Source organism: Neodiprion fabricii, chromosome 4 (genome assembly GCF_021155785.1).
Source record: "Neodiprion fabricii isolate iyNeoFabr1 chromosome 4, iyNeoFabr1.1, whole genome shotgun sequence".
NCBI lineage: Eukaryota > Metazoa > Arthropoda > Insecta > Hymenoptera > Diprionidae > Neodiprion > Neodiprion fabricii.
The window spans coordinates 15,932,699-15,953,372 of record NC_060242.1 but is presented as its reverse complement, the minus strand read 5'-3'; the positions used below and the strand labels follow the sequence as shown (position 1 = coordinate 15,953,372).

At 38.7% G+C, this 20,674-nt stretch overlaps 4 protein-coding genes and 1 non-coding gene across 11 annotated transcripts; 4 read left to right on the top strand and 1 right to left on the bottom strand.

Annotated features, from left to right (window-relative positions):
• The first annotated feature begins 131 nt into the window (after positions 1–131).
• On the top strand, positions 132–2,543 carry LOC124181225 (TBC1 domain family member 7). Its single transcript, XM_046567569.1, has 5 exons — positions 132–357; positions 448–797; positions 893–1,168; positions 1,280–1,409; positions 1,509–2,543. The coding sequence occupies exons 1-5, from the start codon at positions 316–318 to the stop codon at positions 1,623–1,625; spliced, it is 915 nt and encodes a 304-aa protein (XP_046423525.1). The 5' UTR covers positions 132–315; the 3' UTR covers positions 1,626–2,543.
• Positions 2,544–5,917: 3,374 nt separating this feature from the next.
• LOC124181222 (hippocampus abundant transcript 1 protein) lies at positions 5,918–11,721 on the bottom strand. Of its 7 annotated transcripts, XM_046567561.1 has the most exons (9): positions 9,952–10,550; positions 9,103–9,604; positions 8,514–8,915; positions 7,782–8,003; positions 7,411–7,694; positions 6,960–7,257; positions 6,722–6,854; positions 6,229–6,391; positions 5,918–6,111 (listed from the first exon to the last, which is right to left on the bottom strand). In XM_046567561.1, the coding sequence occupies exons 2-8, from the start codon at positions 9,229–9,231 to the stop codon at positions 6,237–6,239; spliced, it is 1,623 nt and encodes a 540-aa protein (XP_046423517.1). In that variant the 5' UTR covers positions 9,232–9,604; positions 9,952–10,550; the 3' UTR covers positions 5,918–6,111; positions 6,229–6,236. The 7 variants fall into 7 exon arrangements, with proteins under 7 accessions (XP_046423517.1, XP_046423518.1, XP_046423520.1 ...); XM_046567562.1 differs by lacking the exons at positions 9,103–9,604; positions 9,952–10,550 and adding an exon at positions 11,462–11,721; XM_046567564.1 differs by lacking the exons at positions 9,103–9,604; positions 9,952–10,550 and adding an exon at positions 11,462–11,721 and having other exon boundaries at positions 6,972–7,257.
• Positions 11,722–11,776: 55 nt separating this feature from the next.
• LOC124181224 (tether containing UBX domain for GLUT4) lies at positions 11,777–15,144 on the top strand. Its single transcript, XM_046567568.1, has 7 exons — positions 11,777–12,191; positions 12,268–12,323; positions 12,427–12,676; positions 12,755–13,174; positions 13,262–13,619; positions 13,706–13,871; positions 13,947–15,144. Exons 1-7 carry the CDS (start codon positions 12,105–12,107, stop codon positions 14,143–14,145), a joined length of 1,536 nt encoding a protein of 511 aa, XP_046423524.1. The 5' UTR covers positions 11,777–12,104; the 3' UTR covers positions 14,146–15,144.
• Positions 15,145–15,288: 144 nt separating this feature from the next.
• Trnar-ucg lies at positions 15,289–15,361 on the top strand. Its single transcript has one exon. It is a non-coding gene; the product is annotated as a tRNA-Arg (tRNA).
• A 558-nt stretch (positions 15,362–15,919) lies between these two features.
• On the top strand, positions 15,920–20,589 carry LOC124181253 (akirin-2). Its single transcript, XM_046567622.1, has 5 exons — positions 15,920–16,340; positions 17,231–17,424; positions 17,520–17,682; positions 17,787–17,843; positions 17,970–20,589. Exons 1-4 carry the CDS (start codon positions 16,172–16,174, stop codon positions 17,795–17,797), a joined length of 537 nt encoding a protein of 178 aa, XP_046423578.1. The 5' UTR covers positions 15,920–16,171; the 3' UTR covers positions 17,798–17,843; positions 17,970–20,589.
• The last annotated feature ends 85 nt before the right edge of the window (positions 20,590–20,674 follow it).

Sequence of the window (20,674 nt, the reverse complement as noted above, 5' to 3'; positions counted from 1 at the left end):
TTTTCGAAAATTCAATCTCCTCACCGCCGAGCCTAAATGCCAATGCAGGTGTGTATTTATTCGGAAATCTATCTGATCGGTATTGCAGAGCTTAAAATAGTCGTGGTTGAGAATAACGATAACTGAGGGCGCTGCTACAATCTATCGAGAGAAATGAAAACATGGAAAATTTGACAGACACAGGGGGCACCGGAGTGCGAGAATTCGAAGAATTCGGAACAAGTCATTCCAAGCGATTTGTGCAAGCCTACCGAAGCTGAATGCCAGATCCTTTACGAATGACAGCGACGAGCTGATTTCAACTGAAATCGAAACATGACAGACGAGCGTAATTTCCGGTCATCCTATTACGAAAAGGTTAACAATGCATGAAAAGTAATATTTTCTCAGACTCTTATGGGTGATTAAATTAAAACTAAACTGAATTCAACACCTGAAAATCGACAGGTGGGATTTCGCAGTGTCGAAGAGAAGAAATCCCTGGAAATATTGCTGAAGGAGCGTCCGCTTGACAAGGCGAAGCTTAAGCAGTTTTGCCTGAGGTTCGCAGTACCGGCAATATACAGAAATTTACTATGGAAAATAATCCTGGGTGTCGTGCCAGTCTACACCGAAAGTCATGCATTTGTTACAGCGCAGAGAAAAATAGAGTTCGATGACCTGAAACGTGCACTTTGTACGATCAAAACAGTCGAAGAAAACAGCAAACCTCACCATCTTTTTTTAACGATGTGGATTTTGCGATCAAGACGTGTGAGCTTAGACATGAACGCCGTATTAGAAACTCCGCTACTAAAGTAAACTGATTACACATACGATCGGAGTATTCCAACTGGTGTGTGACTACAGCATTTTCATGTACTCACATTGTTCTGGTTCGTTTTTGCCTCAGGGCTATGAGTCAGCTGGCTGAAAGTGTCACACAGATCATAGACGCCACTCACGAACCGGTTGACACTTTCTGGGTGCTTGGTGGGCTCCTGGACATCGTGCAAAAGATTCATGGCGACGTCGGGAGGCTCCAGGAGTGCACCTGCACATTATTGGAAAGAGAAGACTCCGAGCTTCACAGACACTTGGTGAAGATCAGCACGCTACAGTTTCTGCCGTACGAGACATGGTTTTGCTCCTGTTTCGCAGGGACGATTAGCGATAGCTCCATACCAAAGTAAGTGCTGTGAAAACGGAGAATTAAAGCTGGATGAGCATCTGCTGTTCTATCATGTTCTTTCCACCATCGTTAAATTATGAGATTATACATTCTTTTACCTGAATCCAGAATCTGGGACAAGATAGTTGCCGGATCCTATAAGATTCTGGTCTTTGTCACCCTTGTGACTTTGACCAGTTTGAGGCGGCTCTTGCTTCGCTGCGAAGGAATAGATTATGTACTTGACTGCATTAATAATGTGAGAGTTACTTAATTCAGAATAACAATTATGAGACTCGAAGCGTACGTACGATGTTAACTTTTTTGCAACTAATCAAACGTTCATTTTTGACAACAGATATCCGAAGAGACTGCTGAGATGATAGTAAACAAGGCGATTGAACTGTGGCAGCAAAGCGGTTCCGCGCTGGCATCCATGTCTCAAATTACAGTGAACTCTGTACAGAATACCTGAAGAGATTCTTTCATTATTTGCGGATTTTCTGCAATAACGATTAGAGGAGTTGCTCGTAATACCCCAACGGCAATGACGGTTTCAACTTTGATTGTATCATTTTTTGGAATCTCTGATGTGACGAAAATCGTCTTGTATACATGAAAGTCTTGCGCATATCAAAATTTTGTCAATATCCGGTGTATCTAATAAGTGGCTCATGTATTTATCAATCTTAATCTCATGACTATTTCTGCTCATACACTAATATACTAATTTCACTCAACAATGGTTTTTGAAATTTGAGGAACAGGTAAAGGTTCCATCACAATGCTTTTTTTTCTAGCAATAATATCTCCTCAAACATCTAAGAGCCATAGAGTTTGGAAAAAAGAAAATGGATCTTGCAGATAACAAAGATCGAAAAAAATGAACATCAATCTTTTTTTCTTTATCTTAAAAATAATTGGTTTTTATTGACGCATCCATTATCGTACAATTACATACAGTGTATAATCAACTACGTTAGAAGCTAGAACTATATAATAATCTATATTTATAATTTATACCGCTCTTGAATGTCTTTTTATTTAATAATAGTTTTAAATCTATGGTGCAGCGGGTGTTCATGTCCTGAGCTGCTTAGAGACATAAATTAATAGGATCCCGAGTACGTAAAACAAAAACCTGAAACTATACAATACGAGTCTGTACATCTTGCAAATTTGTCAAGAATACTGCCGATACAAATTTAAAGAGTACGTTTGTGCAACAAAGACGCACTCGCCAAAACTTCATCGAAGGAAACCTTTGCCAGTCCACAATTTCATTAAAAAACCAACTGACGTAAATGTCCACGTATTGTTACTTGATTTCAGCGTGAAAATGTTTAACCACGTATCAGTTACCGAGGAACATGCGTGCATACGATGAGAGCATTGGTCGATGCAAAAAATCGTTGTAGTTTGGACCAAAATTATGATTTAATCATCTCTTGCCCTACAATTACATTACGAAAATAGATCAATCGTCAACTCGCAGTTACACAATCGTTATGGTAAGGACACAAGGGAAATGTAGCATAAATTAAACAGTTTGGAACACGGGATGATATTGTTGTATCAACGTAATCGTAGTATCAGATTATGCATCAGTATTACCATTTAAAATTACCTCTTTTTCACACAACGTTAGATTTATCTAACTAATGGCAATGCTCGTGTACTTATATACGGATATGGAATTTGATTCTTTTTTCAAAATTTTTGTTTTCCACTTCGATTATTGTTAACAGTATTCTTCCAAACATGCATTAGCTAGTTATGCCTGATTTTAAATTCCACTGCACGACAATTATATAATAAACCGCCGGGGTGCCTGGCTATGCATTATAAAAAAAAAATTTTTTAAAAAAGCAGAATATTCATTAATTACTCAATCTTTGGCTTCCTGGGAGGCTGCTTCTAAAGCGCCTCCATTATTTTCATTCGTAAGTTTATTTTTCAGCATATTTTCTCTCTTCTTTAGTTAGTTATTGTATACTAATAGTTATGCGTTCGCACAAGCTGCAACTTATGGCAAGAATAACGGAAAATCTAGCAGTGCGAAGGTTCTCGGAATTCTAGTGAATCCCCAACGGGTACAGGGAGCTCTCCGTCAAAGGCCAAAGATTTTATGGAGTGTGTCTTCAAAACTTAAAACTCTGCATTTCCTAATTACAACCTTGCATACTCTAGCATGGCGTTAGTAATCTTACAAATATTATTTGTATCCGTTGGTTCACTAATCCAAATTCAAGTCTATTATTTCTGGTAAAACTTGATACTACAGGCATGAAACAATACACAGCAAAACAATTACTAATACCAACATAATGCAAGTATGACACTATGCTTTAAATGAAAATGAAGAAGCAGCTCGAAGCCAATTAAATACAAGGCAGCAGAGGAAAAATTGAAGGGAACGAATATCTCTCTCTCTCTAACCTCTAAGAATTCTTGAACCTGCACAATACTAATATAATCACAGATTACAATTGCATTTTATTTACGAATATTGAAACGCAAATACAAGTCTGCAAGTGCAAAACATACACACGTAAAAGTAGAAAGCTTTTGCATCAGGCAGTAAAGCATTTTTGTATTTCAACAGAACGATAAAAGTATAGCTTTCTAAAATCATTTCTTACATCAAATATTAGTCATGTAATCTGTAATCATAATTTGTAGATCAAGATATTGAAAGAGAAAAGTAGAAAACGTAGCATCCAGTATGATTGGCACGAGTATAGTGTCACAGTAATCAATTGAAAGATTCGTTTATACTTTGAAAGCAGATTCTGACAGGGTGAAACACTGCATTAAAAAATACCCGGTGCATTATCACTGTATTTTATCTTCACAACGAAGAAACAAGGAGCTTAAGTAAAAACACAAAATTTGTTAATGCCGTTTTGAAAAATCTAGGCATGCATGGTTCCAATGAATGTTTGAAAATTTTTCGCCGCAATATTCGAATAATCACTCTGATCAAATAATACATGCACTCGAAGAAAAAAACCTTTTTCTTTCTACAAAAACCGCTTCAAGAAGTGATATTTTAATTTGGATGATGATGTTTTTCTTACTTGGAGCAAGAAAGGATTCAACGACCTTATCGCATTAAGGATTTATTTTTCGGTGATATAAGAAAAGTATAGATTTCGGTTAGCAATCGCTTTTTCTAATTTCAACGAATCTTTATGTCTTCGAACCTGTAGAATCCGAAAAACAGATTTTTAGAAAAATGTCGGTCTCTCCAACAAGTTCCCACAATGATCTCTGAAACTGCTCGACGAAAAAATTCGAAATTAACAGGACTTTACAACCAAACAATGAATAAGAAAAATTGCCATATCCCGTTTAATTTGAACTCCCGGTTCTATGGAAAATGAATCGATTTTCAATGTTCTCCTGTTAAACATATACTTTTTCCTCTCTAATACTTTTTCTGAATGAACGATTATGTTTTTCCGAGTTGTATATTTATTTTTTTAAATGTTATAAATTTTTTTTTTCAATAATTTTTTTTCTAACTTGTCTTTCAATACTTTTTCAGTTAGCTGCCAAGTCCTGTCAGTTTCAGATTTTTCATTTTGTCGTTTTCGAGATCATCACGGAAGTTTGTCGGACAGAGCGGCATATTCTTTTCTATTCATGGTGGTGAAAAGTATCGTGAAAACTCTGTTTCTGGCTTGTTCAATTTGAACTTATGGTTTACATGCTTGTTTCGATGAAAGAAAAGGAGAAAAAAAATTAAAATAAATGTGTATATATATACACATCAACCTCTGCATAATGTCCAACGCCAATTTGTGTACGAGAAAAATTCTTGAAAATAGGCTGTTAAACAAAGTTCCCACTCATTACTGGCCAATAGCCCAGAACTAGTTCCTCAACCAATAACACGCGCATTACATACGCTCTGCGAATCGTATAGAAATAAAGTATGAGACAATGAAGTACATGTGAATGGGGGAACGCGTTGGAATAAAAAGTTATGCCACAGGCACTTACCGGTAGGCTGGTGTGTATATATCATGAAAACAAAAAAAGAAAAACTTGGCGGAAGAAACAATAATACCAAAAGTGAGAGTAGAATTTAAGTAGTAAAAATAAATAAGTAAGTTAGTATTTATTTTACGGAAATACTGATCGCAATTTTTATTAATATTTTCATCAACGTTATGCCGAATTCTCATCGTCATCTTCTCATCTTTATCTCTATGGCTAAGCGTATAGCAACAACAGGAAAAGCAATGGACGTCAGCTAGTGATCCTGCCAAATAAGTAGTAGGGTATTATGATTTTGTACAATTTCACGACAATCAATAATAGACTGTGTATCTGTCTCTGTTAACAAGCTTATATAGCTTATTCATGCAACAATAAACAGGCTTCTTCAAACGTATCGCATCAGTAAAAATAATCGATAAGAATTCTACTTACATATAAGAAAACTGAAATACTTAAATCGGCCCTTTGTAGGATAGAAATTATACCTTTACACTTATTTAGCATGTTATTATCTCGTAGATGTTGGCAAAATAGCGATTAAAAAAAAAGTAAAAAAAAAAAAAAAAATAGAACGTATCATATAATAATACGTTTGAATTGGCTTCCAGCATTCGACGTCTCACCGCGCTCTCTCGATTTATAGCCAATCTCACAACCAAATGTATTCTAGATGTAAAAAAAAGTAATTAAATCTATTTTTTCCCACCACAGTGGTCCGGCGGGGGGGGGGGTATCACCACGAATCAACAATGGTACATCTCGATATTATGATGTGTTATAAACACACCCCGTATATTCTTTCATCTTCGTCATTTGCAGCACATCACTCCCAAGATATGAGATTGGTTATAGAGCGGCTGAGTTTGAACTGTCAACCAGTGGTGACAATGGTCCAACTTTTCCCCTGGAGCCAGCCACTCTCTCTGTCTCGTAATGAACATCCAATGAAAGGCCTGAAATATACGTACATGTATTTTTAGAATAAAAATAGAATATTGTGAGTTAAAATAAGTAAATCAATAAATAAAAGAAGCGGTCTTTTGTAATATTGTATGCAAATGAAAACGTACGTCAGAGTTTAGTAAGATACTGAACACCTGGATGAAACGTTCCGTTTCGAGCATAACTGCGTTGGACATCGCAGGGATTGAGAGGAATTGAGGAGCATTTTTAGCGATTCATCATCACGATAAATGCTTGTCGGGTAAAGCGGTATGTTAACTTTGCTGTAATCTAAGGATGTTGGGAGTGGGAAAACGTCACAATCGATCAAAACGCGAAGTAATGAACAGGTAATTCTCAAATGAAACAGTTACCATAATGTGCATAGAACTACAATCGAGTGCTTCAAGACTGGGTGGAATAACCGTAACCATAGTCACAATACAACAAGATCAATGACAAAAATAGAGACGCGCATACACCCGCACGCACACACACACACACATGCCGTGCAAATCCAATTTAAACCGAAAGCATCCATCGGTCGTTGTATTTTTCTTTTTGGTTTTGTTTTTTGTAATCCTCAAACTTATAACGTACATTTTTGATATGCGTATTTACCGGAGGGCCTCCGGGATCCAGAAGGATGCGCCGATCCGAGCATAGTCGATCCTGAATCAGGTATAAACGCGGCGACGAGGAGCGCGCAGATTACCAAGAAGGCTCCAAAGACAAAAGGCGGTCCTGGTATGAACTGAAAAACGAACGATGAATAAGCACATTAGAGATTGATTGAAGATGCGCACGAAGCACATGGAAGTCTCGAACCAAGATAAATTTTCGTTAAACTTGCACTCGCCTGTGGAATTACCTCGAAATGCGTATTTGACGATGTTCCATTCGCATCACCTGGTGACGGCGGTTTCGGGGTGTTTCTGGGTGAACTCGAGGAATCGTCGTTGAGGTCAACGTGAAAGAGGTAGAATATTACACCGAACATTGCGGGTCCGAGGCCGTTACAGAGACCTCGCATACCGGTAACCATTCCCTGGACGAGACCTTGCTTATCAGCATCTGAGTGCATCGAAACAAAGGCTGATATTGCGGGATACGTGATGCTCGAAACTGAAGCGAGACCTCCGGCGGCCCACATCATCCTGAAATTAATGATCATTTTCAATAATTAACAGTAATGTAGTAAAACTGAAACAATTGTTTTTAGAAACAAGTGTTTTATCTGTGAGAGCCAACTCGCAATAATATCGGAGATGATAATGGAAGTGGTAAAAGCATGGAAAGGGATATATTACCAGGTCTGCGAGCCAAATCCGTACCACATCAGCTGTAGCATCTCAAAGAGAAGACCGAGCATAATTGTGTGCTTGCTTCCGAGGGTCTTCATCAGAGGCCCAAGTATTATTTGTGCACAGACACTTAATATTCCAACTACCGCTATAAATACTGCCACCATTGTGGCAGAGAAACCCATTACTAATTTAAGGTAGACAAATATACAGCTATACTGGCCTGCTTCAGGCAAATAACTCAGGAATACGGTGACACATAGCATCAAAATTGTATGATCCTTGCCCACCTAGAAAAAAAATGCACCGGTTATCAATCTGATAATTCTGAAGGCAGAGTGCGGCTAAATGCGAATAAAAATATTGAATTTGCCAACCTTTCCCAAGGCTGCGAAGGGATCTGCTTGTTCCCAAGAAATAGGGGCTGGAGGACGAGCTTTTTCAGGCAAGCTTTCCGGCACAGCAACCAATATAAAGAAAACGTCTAGGATAGCAATGGCTGTTGCCAAAGCAACGGGGAAATTTTGTTCGTAAACTTCCATCAGGTACGAACCGAGCGCAGGACTAATTACCATACTAGCTGCGAACGTGGCAGACACCTGAAAAACAGAAAAATTAATCAATACGAAATATTGAATGCTGAGCAGTATACGTGAATCAAACAAAATCAAAATATTCTGCCCCTTTTTGGTTTTAAGCATCAAACTTTTTTATTTGTGCCAACAGCACACGACATGGATCAGATTACGAGAAGATTGCAAGTAACATGACGAGTGACGTTGTCTGAAGTTGCAGTAGATTACAGAAAAACATATGGTTTAAGCTATATTTTGATCAGTGTTAGATATTGGACATTCATGCCTTTCGTTATCTAATCAAAATGAACGCAATCTAATCCTTATATGGCCAATGTGTCACCAGGCTAGAATACAGAAAACGTGTTGAGACACAAGTGGACTTATAGGGATATTAATGCTGCTGACTAAGCAAATTCCAATCTAAGATTAGCCAATAATGACTGTTGGAAAAAAGACTCAGCAAGTTACATGTGGAATTTTATCGCCAGATTTGTTAATTTTCGATGTGCAGATATGCGCGAAAATACTTACCAAACCGTAAGCCAGAGAACGTTCGCTCTCCTCGGTGACGTCAGCGACGTAAGCAAAGACAACCGAGAATGTGCAGGCAAATACTCCGCTGATTGAAATCATGGCGAAAAACCACCATGTATTTATGCTCATGAGTGGTATAGGCGCACAGGTAAAAGCTACAGTGATAAGCAGGAAGAATTTCCTTCCCCAAACGTCGGAGAGCGCGCCGATCAGTGGAGCTGAGAGGAACGAGAGAATCCCTTTGATGCCCATTATCAGACCGTTCATCAGAAAGGTATGATCGGGAAATGTCTTGTTGAGAACGGCAATAATGGGCATTGTCAGCAGTCCCCAGGCAAAGAACTCCAGGAATATGACGACAAGGGCATGATAAACGCTGGCTTCGCCGATTCCCGAACTCTGAAACAATGGAAATGTAAAGAAAAGTTAGAAAATTAGAAGACATTTATCGGCAGGATGCTAGCAACGTCAAATTCTTACACAGCTGTGACGAAAAACTGAACAGTCGAATCAAATATTTGCACAACTGACTTCTCAGTGGGCGGCGCTGCTCGTTAAGCTATAGAAATTTATACTACCAGCTGACCTTGAGATGTCTGTAGCAACGCTGAACGGGCGATAATAAGGGTGGAGGCTTAGTCAGCGCTGGCTCCTGGCCATCGTGAGCTTCGGAGCACGAAGGGCCCTCCGAGCCCCTGTCTGCACCAGGGGGCATCGCCCCTGCTCGCCCCTAAGTTCTCAATAGACGCATCTGCTCATCGACGTGATTTTTTTTTAAATCGAACCAGTGTTCTATAATGTCTCAAAAATGACACCTAAACCGTGCAAGTTTTTCAGAGCAGTAAATACCTCGTTGCGTGCCGTTTATTGGCCAGGAAAGACGTTACTGTTGGAGGTATCCAGCTTTTCTGTATGCTCTGAATTAATTTTATCCGCATTTTCATTGATATATAAACTTGATCATAATGTTCGTTTTGTTGAAAGATATTTGATTATATATATCACCGTATTTGACGGACGGATTTATAAGTGTGCCCTGTATTTACTAAGCTAACTAAACTTATTCGCACCAGTGTTCCTCTTAGGATCTATCGAAAAATAAATCCAAACAACTTGATAGATTTATTAGAGTTACGAGTTGTAAAGTTTTTCTTTTTCACTGTAATAATTGCGTGCAAAAACTAATCGAATGTCAAAGACTGTTGAAAGTAGTCAATTGAGGTTTGTTTGGCCGCTGGGTATTATATTCTACATTACATCAGTGATGCAAATAAAATTCTTTCCAAAAGTTAGAATAATTGTATTACGACAGATGTACTTCTTCCTTGGCTGGAAAATAAAAAGTCGCGTTTTTTCTATTCCTATGCAAAATTACTTGTGGATATGGAAAAGCGATGCACCGAGTAAATATATAAGGGGAAAAATATTTTTATACCAACGTAACGAGGAGGGAATCTATCAATCAACGTAACTCATCACACACGTTTCATCACACAGTTGGTGAGAGTCAGATATTGCTAAAAATACACACGCAGCATTGGCTGAAGGCCTGTAAATTTTCGTTTGATTGAAACGCGCTGGTCCATCGACTGTGTCTCCGAAAATTGGTGAACGTCAACTGGGGAGGCGCGATGTCGCGGTTAAACTCGGTAAATTTTTGTCGAGGACCGTGAGAAACACGCTCGAAAATGCGACGACAATGCCGATGATATGCGGTGAAACGCGAATACACGGGGTTACGGAATCCTCGAATCATGAGGCCGTGGCGTAACTTTTTCGGCGAACGGAACAAATTCTGACGAGCGCATTTTAAACTGACGTCTGTCAGCTGTGGGCCAACGTCAGTCAACGAGTTGTCAATAAATCTCGCCCGGTAAACATTCGCCGCGTGAGTTGGACATTGCGTCTTAATAACGGCGATTTTCCTTCTTTCCTTCCTTCGTTCGAGAAGAGGGCGAAGTATCGGAGAATTTTTTTACGCAAGAGCACCACTACTGCGGTAGCATTTCCAACCCCCCTCCCGCCGCGAAGCTGGTGCCCAACTACCCTGCTGCGGCCCCGCCATCATCGGGATTTTTCGTACGCGCATGATTTCTTCTCGTCAGCCGCTACTTGAGGGCACAGGTATATCAGGCTGAAGTTAGTAACGTTAGTCTAACGAAACCTCAGGCTAAAATGTTATCGTTATTGGGTAATTCAAGAATGACTTTCAAGGAGATGACTACAAAATAAAAATATTATGTTTATAATGGTTTATTACATTTCGGACATTTCTGAAGAGGCGAAGTAGCGATTTTCACAAGCATGTATCGTTACAGTAACAATACCAACTTCATCCTCATACAGATACCGCAAACGGGTTATGGGCATAGCCTGTTTGCGGTAATGTAAATACGAAGATCATCTCGGCTGATCGACCAATGCCTCGGGATGATTCCAGGGACGCCCGTGTGTGCGGGACGTCAACGCGATGGTGATTCCAGAAAGAGTGGGGAAACCGCGGCTGGGTGTTGGATGAGAATTAAAACCCCTCGACCACACGTCATCGGCAAGGTTATGATGATAACACGTATGTAATATCGTTGCTATCCTTGACGCGAATAACCGCATTGCAACAGGTAAAACAGCGAGTTGAGGTGAGTAATGCGGACAGGTTGCTGGTTGTTGGTTGGCAGGAAAATAGGGACGCGAGATAAAGACTGGGATAATTAGTCTTGGAAAAGCTTGTTGCCGTACAAGATAAGGGGATATTTGTACACGGATCTATCGTTGGACGCGCGTCGCAACTTGACGAGCAAGTACGAGAACGATGCTTCAGCGTCGAGACGTCGCTGTGACAAATGATTTTCCGAGGATGATGAATCTCTCGGTTTTTTCTTTCCGTCTGTCACCCAGCTTGTCGATACCTCTCAACATTAAAGGAAAAAACCAATTGAAATACGTACCGTGATCACACCATCCTTCATGATGGATTTTCGACTCCTGATTATCATCCCGACGACCTTCTTCGACACCTTAGCGGGCATACTAACGCACTGCACGCACCAGCTCTTTCGCTTTTTCAATTTCATTAAAAATTCAACGTTTATTCACCACATTTTTTCAATCATTTATCGTCGAGTACATAGGCCCGACTTATTACTCAATGCACTCTCATGGCGATATCAGTTCAACTGAAGTTCTAACTTCAGACCATGCACCTACGGCGCCGCACATTTGATTAAATACCCGTCATACAGATACACCTAGCGGGATTATCCTCAATCCGCTGGCGCAACTCACTTCTTCGTCCATAGATTCATAAGTCTCAAGAGATGGGAAATCGCAAAAAGTGAAAACTCAATCAAATCTCCAATGAGAACTAGCTACGGTTAATTAGCCAATTTTCACGTTGTCATCCCTATTATGTTTCTAAATGTTTTTACGGCGCAAGTTTCACCGTTCAAATAACCCAAATCGGCTTCGTCGTTACCGATAGTGGCGCTATGTAAAGAAAACTAGCGAGCGTTATGACGTCATGCAAGACCGCGCGCAAATGCTGAGGAATGATTAAGCAAGACCGTCAGCTGTTTTCGAAGAAAAACAAGAATGGCGGCAAGCAAAAGTGTCATTGTGCTCGCGCCGAATGGTCGCCGACAAACCGTGAAAGTAACGCCAAACACGACAATATTGCAGGTATGATTCATTTCTTAAAATTTGTTAAATCAACGTGATCACAGATATACAACTGATCCGATCAATTATTCTGTAGATACTGGAACAAGTGTGTCAAAAACATGGCTACGAGACCGAGGAATATGACATCAAGTGAGTCTTACCAGGATAACTATGCTCCTTTCCATGCCTGCTTATGCGCCGATCCCTGAATATTTTGCCGCCAAATTATATCTCAGTCTTCGTCAACCCTCAGGCATTACAATCGCGTTCTCGACGCCAATGCCATCTTCCGATTTACCGGTTTACCGAACAACGCTCAACTGGAGATGGTACCTTGCACCAAAAAGAGACTTGACTCAAATGTGATGGTCGGCATTCAAACTGAAAGCGGAAAGCGAGTGACAGGTGAATTTCAGCCTAGTAATTCCTTGGCTCAAGTTCTGAATCAGCTGTGTCCGGACCAAATGCTACCAACTGCAGCTCTTATCTACATGCATCGCGAGGTTACATTGTTACGCTAGTTTTCCAAGCCTGTGTAGCCTGTCATTGATCAACGCTCGATTAATAATTAAAAATCTCAGGTCTGCGGGTTGGACCTACTGGAACAAACGACGCTCAGATCGCTGGGACTGAACTGCGGCAGAGCTATGCTTAGATTAATTCATCGCGATCCTGAGCAACCCAGAACTCAGGCTCATGTGTCGGCTCCTTTGGCTGCAAGGCCGTCTCAAGAAAACATTGACTTGGCACGCCGTATGGCTGAAACTAATCGACAGACAGCGGCATTGCGAGGAGGTGCACAGAAAAATATAGATCCCATATCAGTCCTGAAAACAGGAAAGACTGTACAGCATCATACACAAGCTTCAGTTTCAGAAAAGATCCCAAAACTTGATTGCGATCTGAAGGTTGAAGAAAAAACGGATGTAACTGAAACTGAAAACACAGGAATACCAATGGATACATCTGAGAGTAGTATAGAAGAAACAAAAGTTGAATTCGTAAGATTCCAATCTTTCTTTTCTCTCAGCTTATTTTTCATTTCATTATATTCGCAGCGCAAGAAATTAATTATTGATAATTTTTAGCTGGGAGAGAGAAATGCCCTAGTGTTTAATCAGGCTGGAGCAGAAGCCTTGCCACGTAATGAATTACCCGACAACTTTTTTGACCTTACTGTCGAGGACGCTCGGCACTTACTGAAAGATGCTATCCGCCTTAGAGCAGAGCTGGATGAGGCTCCACTTCTAACTTCGGCTCAGAGACAATTGGACGAGAACAAAAGGATTTTGCATCATTTACATAAATATCGTAAAACCGTGATTAGAATTCAGTTCCCAGATCAATTGGTACTTCAGGGCTTGTTCGGCCCGCTTGAAACAGTTCAGGCAGTTAAAGAATTTGTAAAAATTTACCTTGCCAATCCTGACGCCGAGTTCATGCTTTGTAAGTATTTCTGCATACCTATATTTCTCTTTTTGATGCACTTCTTATGCAACTGCAAATCGTATTACATAGTTTTAATGAAACAGATACAACACCTCCACGTACTGTACTGGATCCCGGTGCACGGTTGGTTGACGCCAATCTAGTGCCCTCAGCTATACTTCACTACTCTGGCCAGTCTAGTTTGAAATCTGAACTAAACAACAAACTTACCGATCCCAGAGTTGCTGGTATTCAAGCAGTAAAATCTAGGTGAGCAGAAAAAATGGCTAATTGTGTCGCCACAAATACTTGAATAAATAATAATGATGATAATTTAATCGTTAGAATGGCAATGGCGCGGAGAGGTGTGGACAGTTTTGAGAATGAGGATATACCTGACATCAGTATGACACAGGAAAACAGACTGGAAAGGGTAGTAGAAACACCAAAGCAATCAGAACCCACACCTGGACCGAGTCATAGAAACCTTGCACATGCAACCAAAGCTAATGTACCGAAATGGTTTAAGCAGCCGTTTAAATAATCATTGAACCTTTTCTGAGATATCCTGGTATGGAATACCTCATTGAAGCAGTATGACTGAATAATGAGCTGTCATTTACGTGTTTACTATTGTTATCTATTATTAAAATACAGCAAGAGGAAAAGCTGTTATCCCGATTTTTCATGTTAAGACCCTGTAGTAGTCCTGCCTTTACCGTCCGAGCAAACTCATACCTTTTCTTCGTATATTAAATAAACAGAAGGGGTTCAAGTCTCGACGGTGCATCATTCTTTCGTAGCGGATTTCAGGAATGTTACTCGTATTCCAAAAATCATCAAAAACATGATTTTTTAAAACATTTTACTATTTCAACATTTTTCGCATCTCAGGGGCCAAAAAGTGCATGGTTGAGATACTTTCCGCAATTCCAGCAAGAATGAGAAATAAAATGAGACATCGCAAGACTGCTTTCGTGCAATATTAAGGCCGCTCAACGAAAACTAGGAATTATAGTAATTTTGTAGATAAATGACGCTCTCACGCTGTGCTCGGGCGACCATACCAACCAAGGAACTTCGCGCCCAGCTGATCGCTAGAGCATTTTTTATTTACGAAATTATTTGTATCCCTAGTTTTCGTATAGCGACTTCAATATTGCATGAAAACAGTCTGACGATGGCTTATTTTAGTCCTCATCCTTTCTAGAATTGCGGAAGGTATCTCAACTGTGCACTTATTGGCCCTTGAAATGCGGGAACTGTTTAAATAGTAACGTGTTTCAAAAAACCACTCATGTATTTAATGCTTTTCAAGATATGAGTAACATTTTTGAATTCCGCCATGAAAGGAGCGATGCACCGTCGAAACTTCAAGCCTTTCCGTTCATTTGTTGATTTAATATCGGAGGAAAAGGGATGAGTTTGCTTAGTCGGTAGGGGTAGGCTGTCACAGGACCATAAATTAAAGATTGAAATGATTTTTTGTAACAATACAGTTCCTCACAGGCCTTTGTAAAACAATAAATGATCTTCAAATTTATCACATGCAATTCATTTTATATTTTAAATATGTCATACGGAAACTTATATTGATTTTGTTCCTGTAAGGCTGAATTTGTGCAAGGTTGTTAAAGAAATTTTTATCATGAAGATACGTACAATTCTACGGCCTAGACCATCAACAGACCGTATGGCCTAATGGATAAGGCGTCGGACTTCGGATCCGAAGATTGCAGGTTCGAGTCCTGTTACGGTCGAAGTAAATTTTTTAGTTCTTCAAACAGTATTTTCACACAAGTAAATCGCGCAGCACATTCGAAAAATTCAGATTATCGTTTCAAAATCGATCCTGCAAATGCTAAAAGATTCGAAGAAGTTTGTTTTGCAAATCGATGAAAATTCAAATTATCCTTGAGCGGATGTCAATTTATCGCGCATTTTTTCAGCGTTCTATTTTCATTTTTAACTCTGCCCAGTTTCGAAATCTATTCTTTGCATTTGCGAGCATCATTCTTTGCAGTCAGTTGGTCGAGATACGATTTTTTGCCATTCCGTGCATCTTTAACGTGTGCGTGCAATTTCCGTCAGTCACGTGCGACAGCTGACAGCTGCATCTGCATCCCACGTGACTATTGCCGGCGCTGCCGTAGGCTGAATATCGAATGAACCGTTTCGATCGGCCACCCCTGCCCTTCCTTATCGATGCAGCTGCGTCGTGACGCACGATGCAACGGCTCGACCAATGAGAAAACGCGGAGAGATGACCAATGGCAGACTAGGCTAGGTAAACGTTGTGGAAAATGTTCAAGTCGCTGCGGCTGACGAAGTGACGACGGAGGAGGCCATATTGTTTTACTGCAGTGTTTGTTTTGGTGCTGCGGTGGCCAGTCTTAAAATCCAGTTAAATCAGCCTGGAAACTTGTCGAAAGTCTTCGACGAGACCGCTAAACGAAAAGGGAATACTGTGCAATTTGTAGTACCGATATATTTTCGGGAAATAAAACGCCTTTTGCGGTTCCTCGGCGATTTTTTGGTGTCAGTCGCGTACGAGACTGTGAAGAGTAAAAATGGCCTGCGCCACCCTGAAGCGATCACTCGAGTTCGACCCCGTTCACAGCCACGTAAGGCCTTCGAAGAGGCGAAGATGCGTCCCGATGTGCATGTCGCCAAACACACCGCCGGCGAGGAATCAGAACCCATCAGCTTTCGGCGAAGTTACACAAAAATTGACGCCTGGTAATTATATTCGGCCATTTTTTTTTTTTATCACGGGGTGTTAAAGGGGGAAGCTAGCTGCAAACGTAATGTATAGCGATTTAAAACTCGTATATACTATGGACGGAGGCGTGAAGTGGGGTGAGGGGAGCGTAAATCATATGGAGATACCGACGTAACGGTCGCTGCTGATTTTCACTATTTTTACAAACAGCTTTCAAACTGGTTTTCCTCCACTCATCGCGCAATTTGAAATATACGTTAGAATGACCGTTTTTCTTCACAAAGTTTTTTCTCATTCGACAATTCCCCTCATTACCTCGGTGTTCAAACGCGCTTTTATGTCACTAAAAAAAAATTCTCCATTGTGTGAGTTTTGCGTACCCAGGCATTATTTCATTCAATAATGTTGAAGTTCGAAACGGGAGAAAAAGGACCAAGCCGAATCGTATGCTTGTAATCTTCATTTACGTATTCATCAGACATAATATTAGCATTTCCATGCTCAGTCTGATACATTACCACGAATCTATTGAAAATACCCATCAAAATTCGACCACCGCAAAGGCAGACTATTGCAACTTCACTATTTGCATAACTGTGAAAATTTTGAATGAATGCATGGAGTTTGTTACTCAACTTGAACATTTACATGAGAATTAAGCATTCTTACTAACCTCTTTCAGCCATTGCCAATAACTTGGAAATGATGTTGCAAAGACCTAATATTGTTTCGGTTTTCTTATTTATTATTTCCAAGTAATTTCACAATCCGTTATTTGAACATCATCAATCAAAACAATGCCTGGTTGCAATTGTGATTGCGATCCGTCAGGCTTGGTTATTCAGTCTAAGAAACTGAGGTCAGGTATCTGAATTGTTTACACCGATGCTGTAAAATGTTTTCATAGAAAAAATGGCTGCCAATATTAGAGAAGAGATCCGCAGGCTTCACCGGCGCAAGCAGCTGCATTTCAACCCGCAAAACAACAATGGTGGAGATTCTTCAGATACTGAAGGTCCCGCCAGTCCATCGACTAGTGGGCCTAGTGCTTACAGTCATAGCCCAAGCGGCAAAGAAAAACCACTGTTCACATTTAGACAGGTGGGTGTATTTTCAAAATGAAGAATGAATGGATATCGACATAATTGTGAGATCGTTTATTTGCTACAAATAATGGTTAACCAACTTGTGTTTAGGTGGGATTGATCTGCGAGCGGATGCTGAAGGAACAGGAGACGCAGATCCGAGAAGAATATGACCAGATTCTCAACATGAAGCTCTCCGAGCAGTATGACGCATTCGTTAAGTTCACCTATGATCAGATTCAGAAGAGATTTGAATCTGCGGCTGCACCGAGTTGTGAGTCCTTGAATACTTGGAAACTTGTAAACTTGTAAACTCCTGATTTCAAGACTGGTGACTCACATGCATTGTGTTTTTTCTAATGTTTGATAAATTTGTAGATTTGTCCTAAAGGAGATTTGCCACTTCCACGGATGTGTTTCTTCAAAGAACGTTAGGTAAGTATCCTAGCATGTAAATTCTGTAAAGTTGAATCGTGACTTTACATGATAATCGTCTAGGTAATGCGGCGAATGATTCAATTGTTATTGTCAAAAGATACTCTAGTGGTTTTCTCATTACAGATTTCTATGATATAAGTGAGAAAATAATTTTGCTTGGAGTTATGAGGGAAGAAATGCGCGGTGATGTTACCTCGCTGTGGAGACATGGGTTGATTAAATTTGAAAAGTAATTTCATTCGAAGTATAAAATAAACAGATGCAACAAAAAACATAATTAAATAATTTAACAAAAATATCAATAAATAAAAACATTTCAAAAAAGGTAATGAGGTGTGCGTATATATATATATGTGTGTGTACCCTGCCATATATGTATATATATGCGTATATAGGAAAGTAAGTTATAGAAGTAGGCTGACTTGCGGAGAGCGACCAGACTAAAAAAAATCGACAACGTATACTACTAAATTAACCATATTTGTACCATCCGGTTTTCAAAGTACGCTGTTATCAGGGAATCAAATAGAAAATTTACAAAGCTAAAGTAGCACAAGTATAAAAGTATTTGTAAATAAATTGCACACATGTGATCTGGTGTTGATACTACATACACCGTGGTGGTGTGAATTTCCTACTCTTCGAATTTCCTGAAACCAATTTTTGCAAATTAATTGTAAAGCCTCTCGATAAGGATCTGATTACATGCGATCGATTGTAACATCAATTTCTCCCAACTGACCAACAACGATTAATAACGTACGGAATAAGATTGGTGGTGGTCACAGTTACTTTGAGTATCGATCAATGATGTGAAATCTAAGGTGTAACGTGATTTATTGATTTCGTCTGTTCCGATGAAATTTCTCTTGCAACAATTGATTATGTTATAATCATTTTCTAATATTTTTATTTCTCTACTCTCGCAATTACAATAACAAGTAAAATCTGCATATTTGGATGGTGATATATAGGTATATACGTTTTTGTAATGCTATGTTATTAGGTCAATCTCAAAATTATGAAGAATGTATTTTTTAACGAATATATTCCCTTATTTCGGGGTATTGCATTCATACTTTTATTAGAGCTTTTAATTTGTCATCTTGACCTTTCCCTCTTTAAACAAAAGTTTTCTGCTGGTAGATAAATTTTTCATCCTTGCCTTATTTTTTCTCTTTGATTTTTCCTTTTTATTGAAATGTAGCATTTATAAGTGTATTCTTAAATTATACGCGTTGGAAGAAGTAGAAAATTTATAAAAAGAACTGTGCACCATGCTAGGGCGAAAATTCAAAAAGAACTGATACTGTTTTCACATTATTGTCATTATTATTATTATTATTATTATTACTATTACTATTATTGTTGTTGTTATAATTTTTTCCCTGACAACAGCAACTTGCCATAGCATAATGAAATTAAATGCAGAATAATGAATATACATACTATTACCCATACATTTACTGTGCCTATTATTAGACATATTTATTACAATTACCCAACACTGCTATAATTATTACTTATTACTATTCATCGTAATTAAAAAAAAAAGAAAAATAATATTGAAAAAAAAAATTATTTTTAGTTGATAATGATTCTACATATGCGATGTTCGTTTTTTTTCTTTTTTACGTATACGTACTATTCATATACATAGGTATAAATTAGGCGCATAATTTTCTCAAGATGAATCCGATAATGATAATTCGTCTTGGTTACCATATATATTTCTCTGCTATTCACGCGGTTCAAAAATTGAACGAAAGATGATTTCTAAGTATCAAGGAAGAGACTTAGCAAAAGAGTATGAGGAGTTTATGAAAACAGTTATTTTTTTTTTTTTTGTTGAATGAAAATTTAAGGAGCCGTGCTTCGTTATTTGCCAAATTGAAATTCGTTAAGTTTTATTCGTTCGATCAACAGATACTTGAAACTAGTTGACTGGAGAACAAAAAGTAGTTAAATACAATTCGTCAATGATATTTGGATTTTGGGGCGTAGTGACGACCTTGTTATTCAATACCAGGCAAGAATGCCACATCTTCTGATCTTATTACTGTATTTAGTTCAAGTGATAGCATAGTAACTTTTGTTGAGCTAAGAAAAACTTGTGGAACGAGAAACACTGCGATCCTTTGAAAAACGACTCGTATTTATCGTAGTACAACAAGGGATTAAATACTTGTACAATTATCTTATTACTCCTGCAAGACTATGCTGAAAACCAGATAAACTGTCATAGCTATTGTAAAACCTTAGGTAATAAATGTAAATTAATGATTGTGTAAGTCTTGAAATCAACAAAAGTTATTGCGCGAACTGTACGTTATAATAATTTTAATATTAAGAAACGTAAATAAATAAAAAAATGGAAGTTGTACGGAGTATTTCGTCAAGCAGCATAAATATATCCTGATGACAAGGAAGAATAAGTTACAATATTCTGAAGAGAAAAAAAATTATGAATGATGTATAAATATGGAAGGGAAAAACAAAACGAAAAAAAAAAAAACAAAAAGAAATACAAATAAATTTAGTTAGTATATTGAATAATGAATAATACCTAATACTAATGATTAATAATGATTATATTAAGAAGCAACGATGAAGAAAACAGCTAAGGTAATTTCCTTGGGAGAAATCAGGGAAGATTTGATTTCAATGATTAAAAATACCTCCATATTAATATTATGTAAACACTTATTAATGAAATAAATATAAACCTTAAGACTGATTTTTATCTGACTATCTATAAATAATTCCACATCCACTTTTGCTATGCTTCTATTTGTATAAAAATTTTAGCCCGCTTTTGCCGACGCAAA

What these genes read in the sequence shown, in the direction of transcription:
- LOC124181253 (XM_046567622.1), top strand. Translation starts at nt 16,172, where the DNA reads ATGGCCTGCGCCACCCTGAAGCGATCACTCGAGTTCGACCCCGTTCAC. An exon ending in TACACAAAAATTGACGCCTG is followed by an intron (nt 16,341 to 17,230) that starts GTAATTATATTC and finishes ATGTTTTCATAG; the next exon opens with AAAAAATGGCTGCCAATATT. An exon ending in CACTGTTCACATTTAGACAG is followed by an intron (nt 17,425 to 17,519) that starts GTGGGTGTATTT and finishes ACTTGTGTTTAG; the next exon opens with GTGGGATTGATCTGCGAGCG.
- LOC124181225 (XM_046567569.1), top strand. Translation starts at nt 316, where the DNA reads ATGACAGACGAGCGTAATTTCCGGTCATCCTATTACGAAAAG. An exon ending in TTAGAAACTCCGCTACTAAA is followed by an intron (nt 798 to 892) that starts GTAAACTGATTA and finishes TTTTTGCCTCAG; the next exon opens with GGCTATGAGTCAGCTGGCTG. An exon ending in AGCGATAGCTCCATACCAAA is followed by an intron (nt 1,169 to 1,279) that starts GTAAGTGCTGTG and finishes ACCTGAATCCAG; the next exon opens with AATCTGGGACAAGATAGTTG.
- LOC124181224 (XM_046567568.1), top strand. Translation starts at nt 12,105, where the DNA reads ATGGCGGCAAGCAAAAGTGTCATTGTGCTCGCGCCGAATGGTCGCCGA. An exon ending in TGACGCCGAGTTCATGCTTT is followed by an intron (nt 13,620 to 13,705) that starts GTAAGTATTTCT and finishes TTAATGAAACAG; the next exon opens with ATACAACACCTCCACGTACT. An exon ending in ATTCAAGCAGTAAAATCTAG is followed by an intron (nt 13,872 to 13,946) that starts GTGAGCAGAAAA and finishes TTTAATCGTTAG; the next exon opens with AATGGCAATGGCGCGGAGAG.
- LOC124181222 (XM_046567560.1), bottom strand. Translation starts at nt 9,231, where the DNA reads ATGCCCCCTGGTGCAGACAGGGGCTCGGAGGGCCCTTCGTGCTCCGAA. An exon ending in GTTCTCTGGCTTACGGTTTG is followed by an intron (nt 8,004 to 8,513) that starts GTAAGTATTTTC and finishes TCTGTTTTTCAG; the next exon opens with GTGTCTGCCACGTTCGCAGC. An exon ending in ATTTCGAGGTAATTCCACAG is followed by an intron (nt 6,855 to 6,959) that starts GCGAGTGCAAGT and finishes TTCGTTTTTCAG; the next exon opens with TTCATACCAGGACCGCCTTT.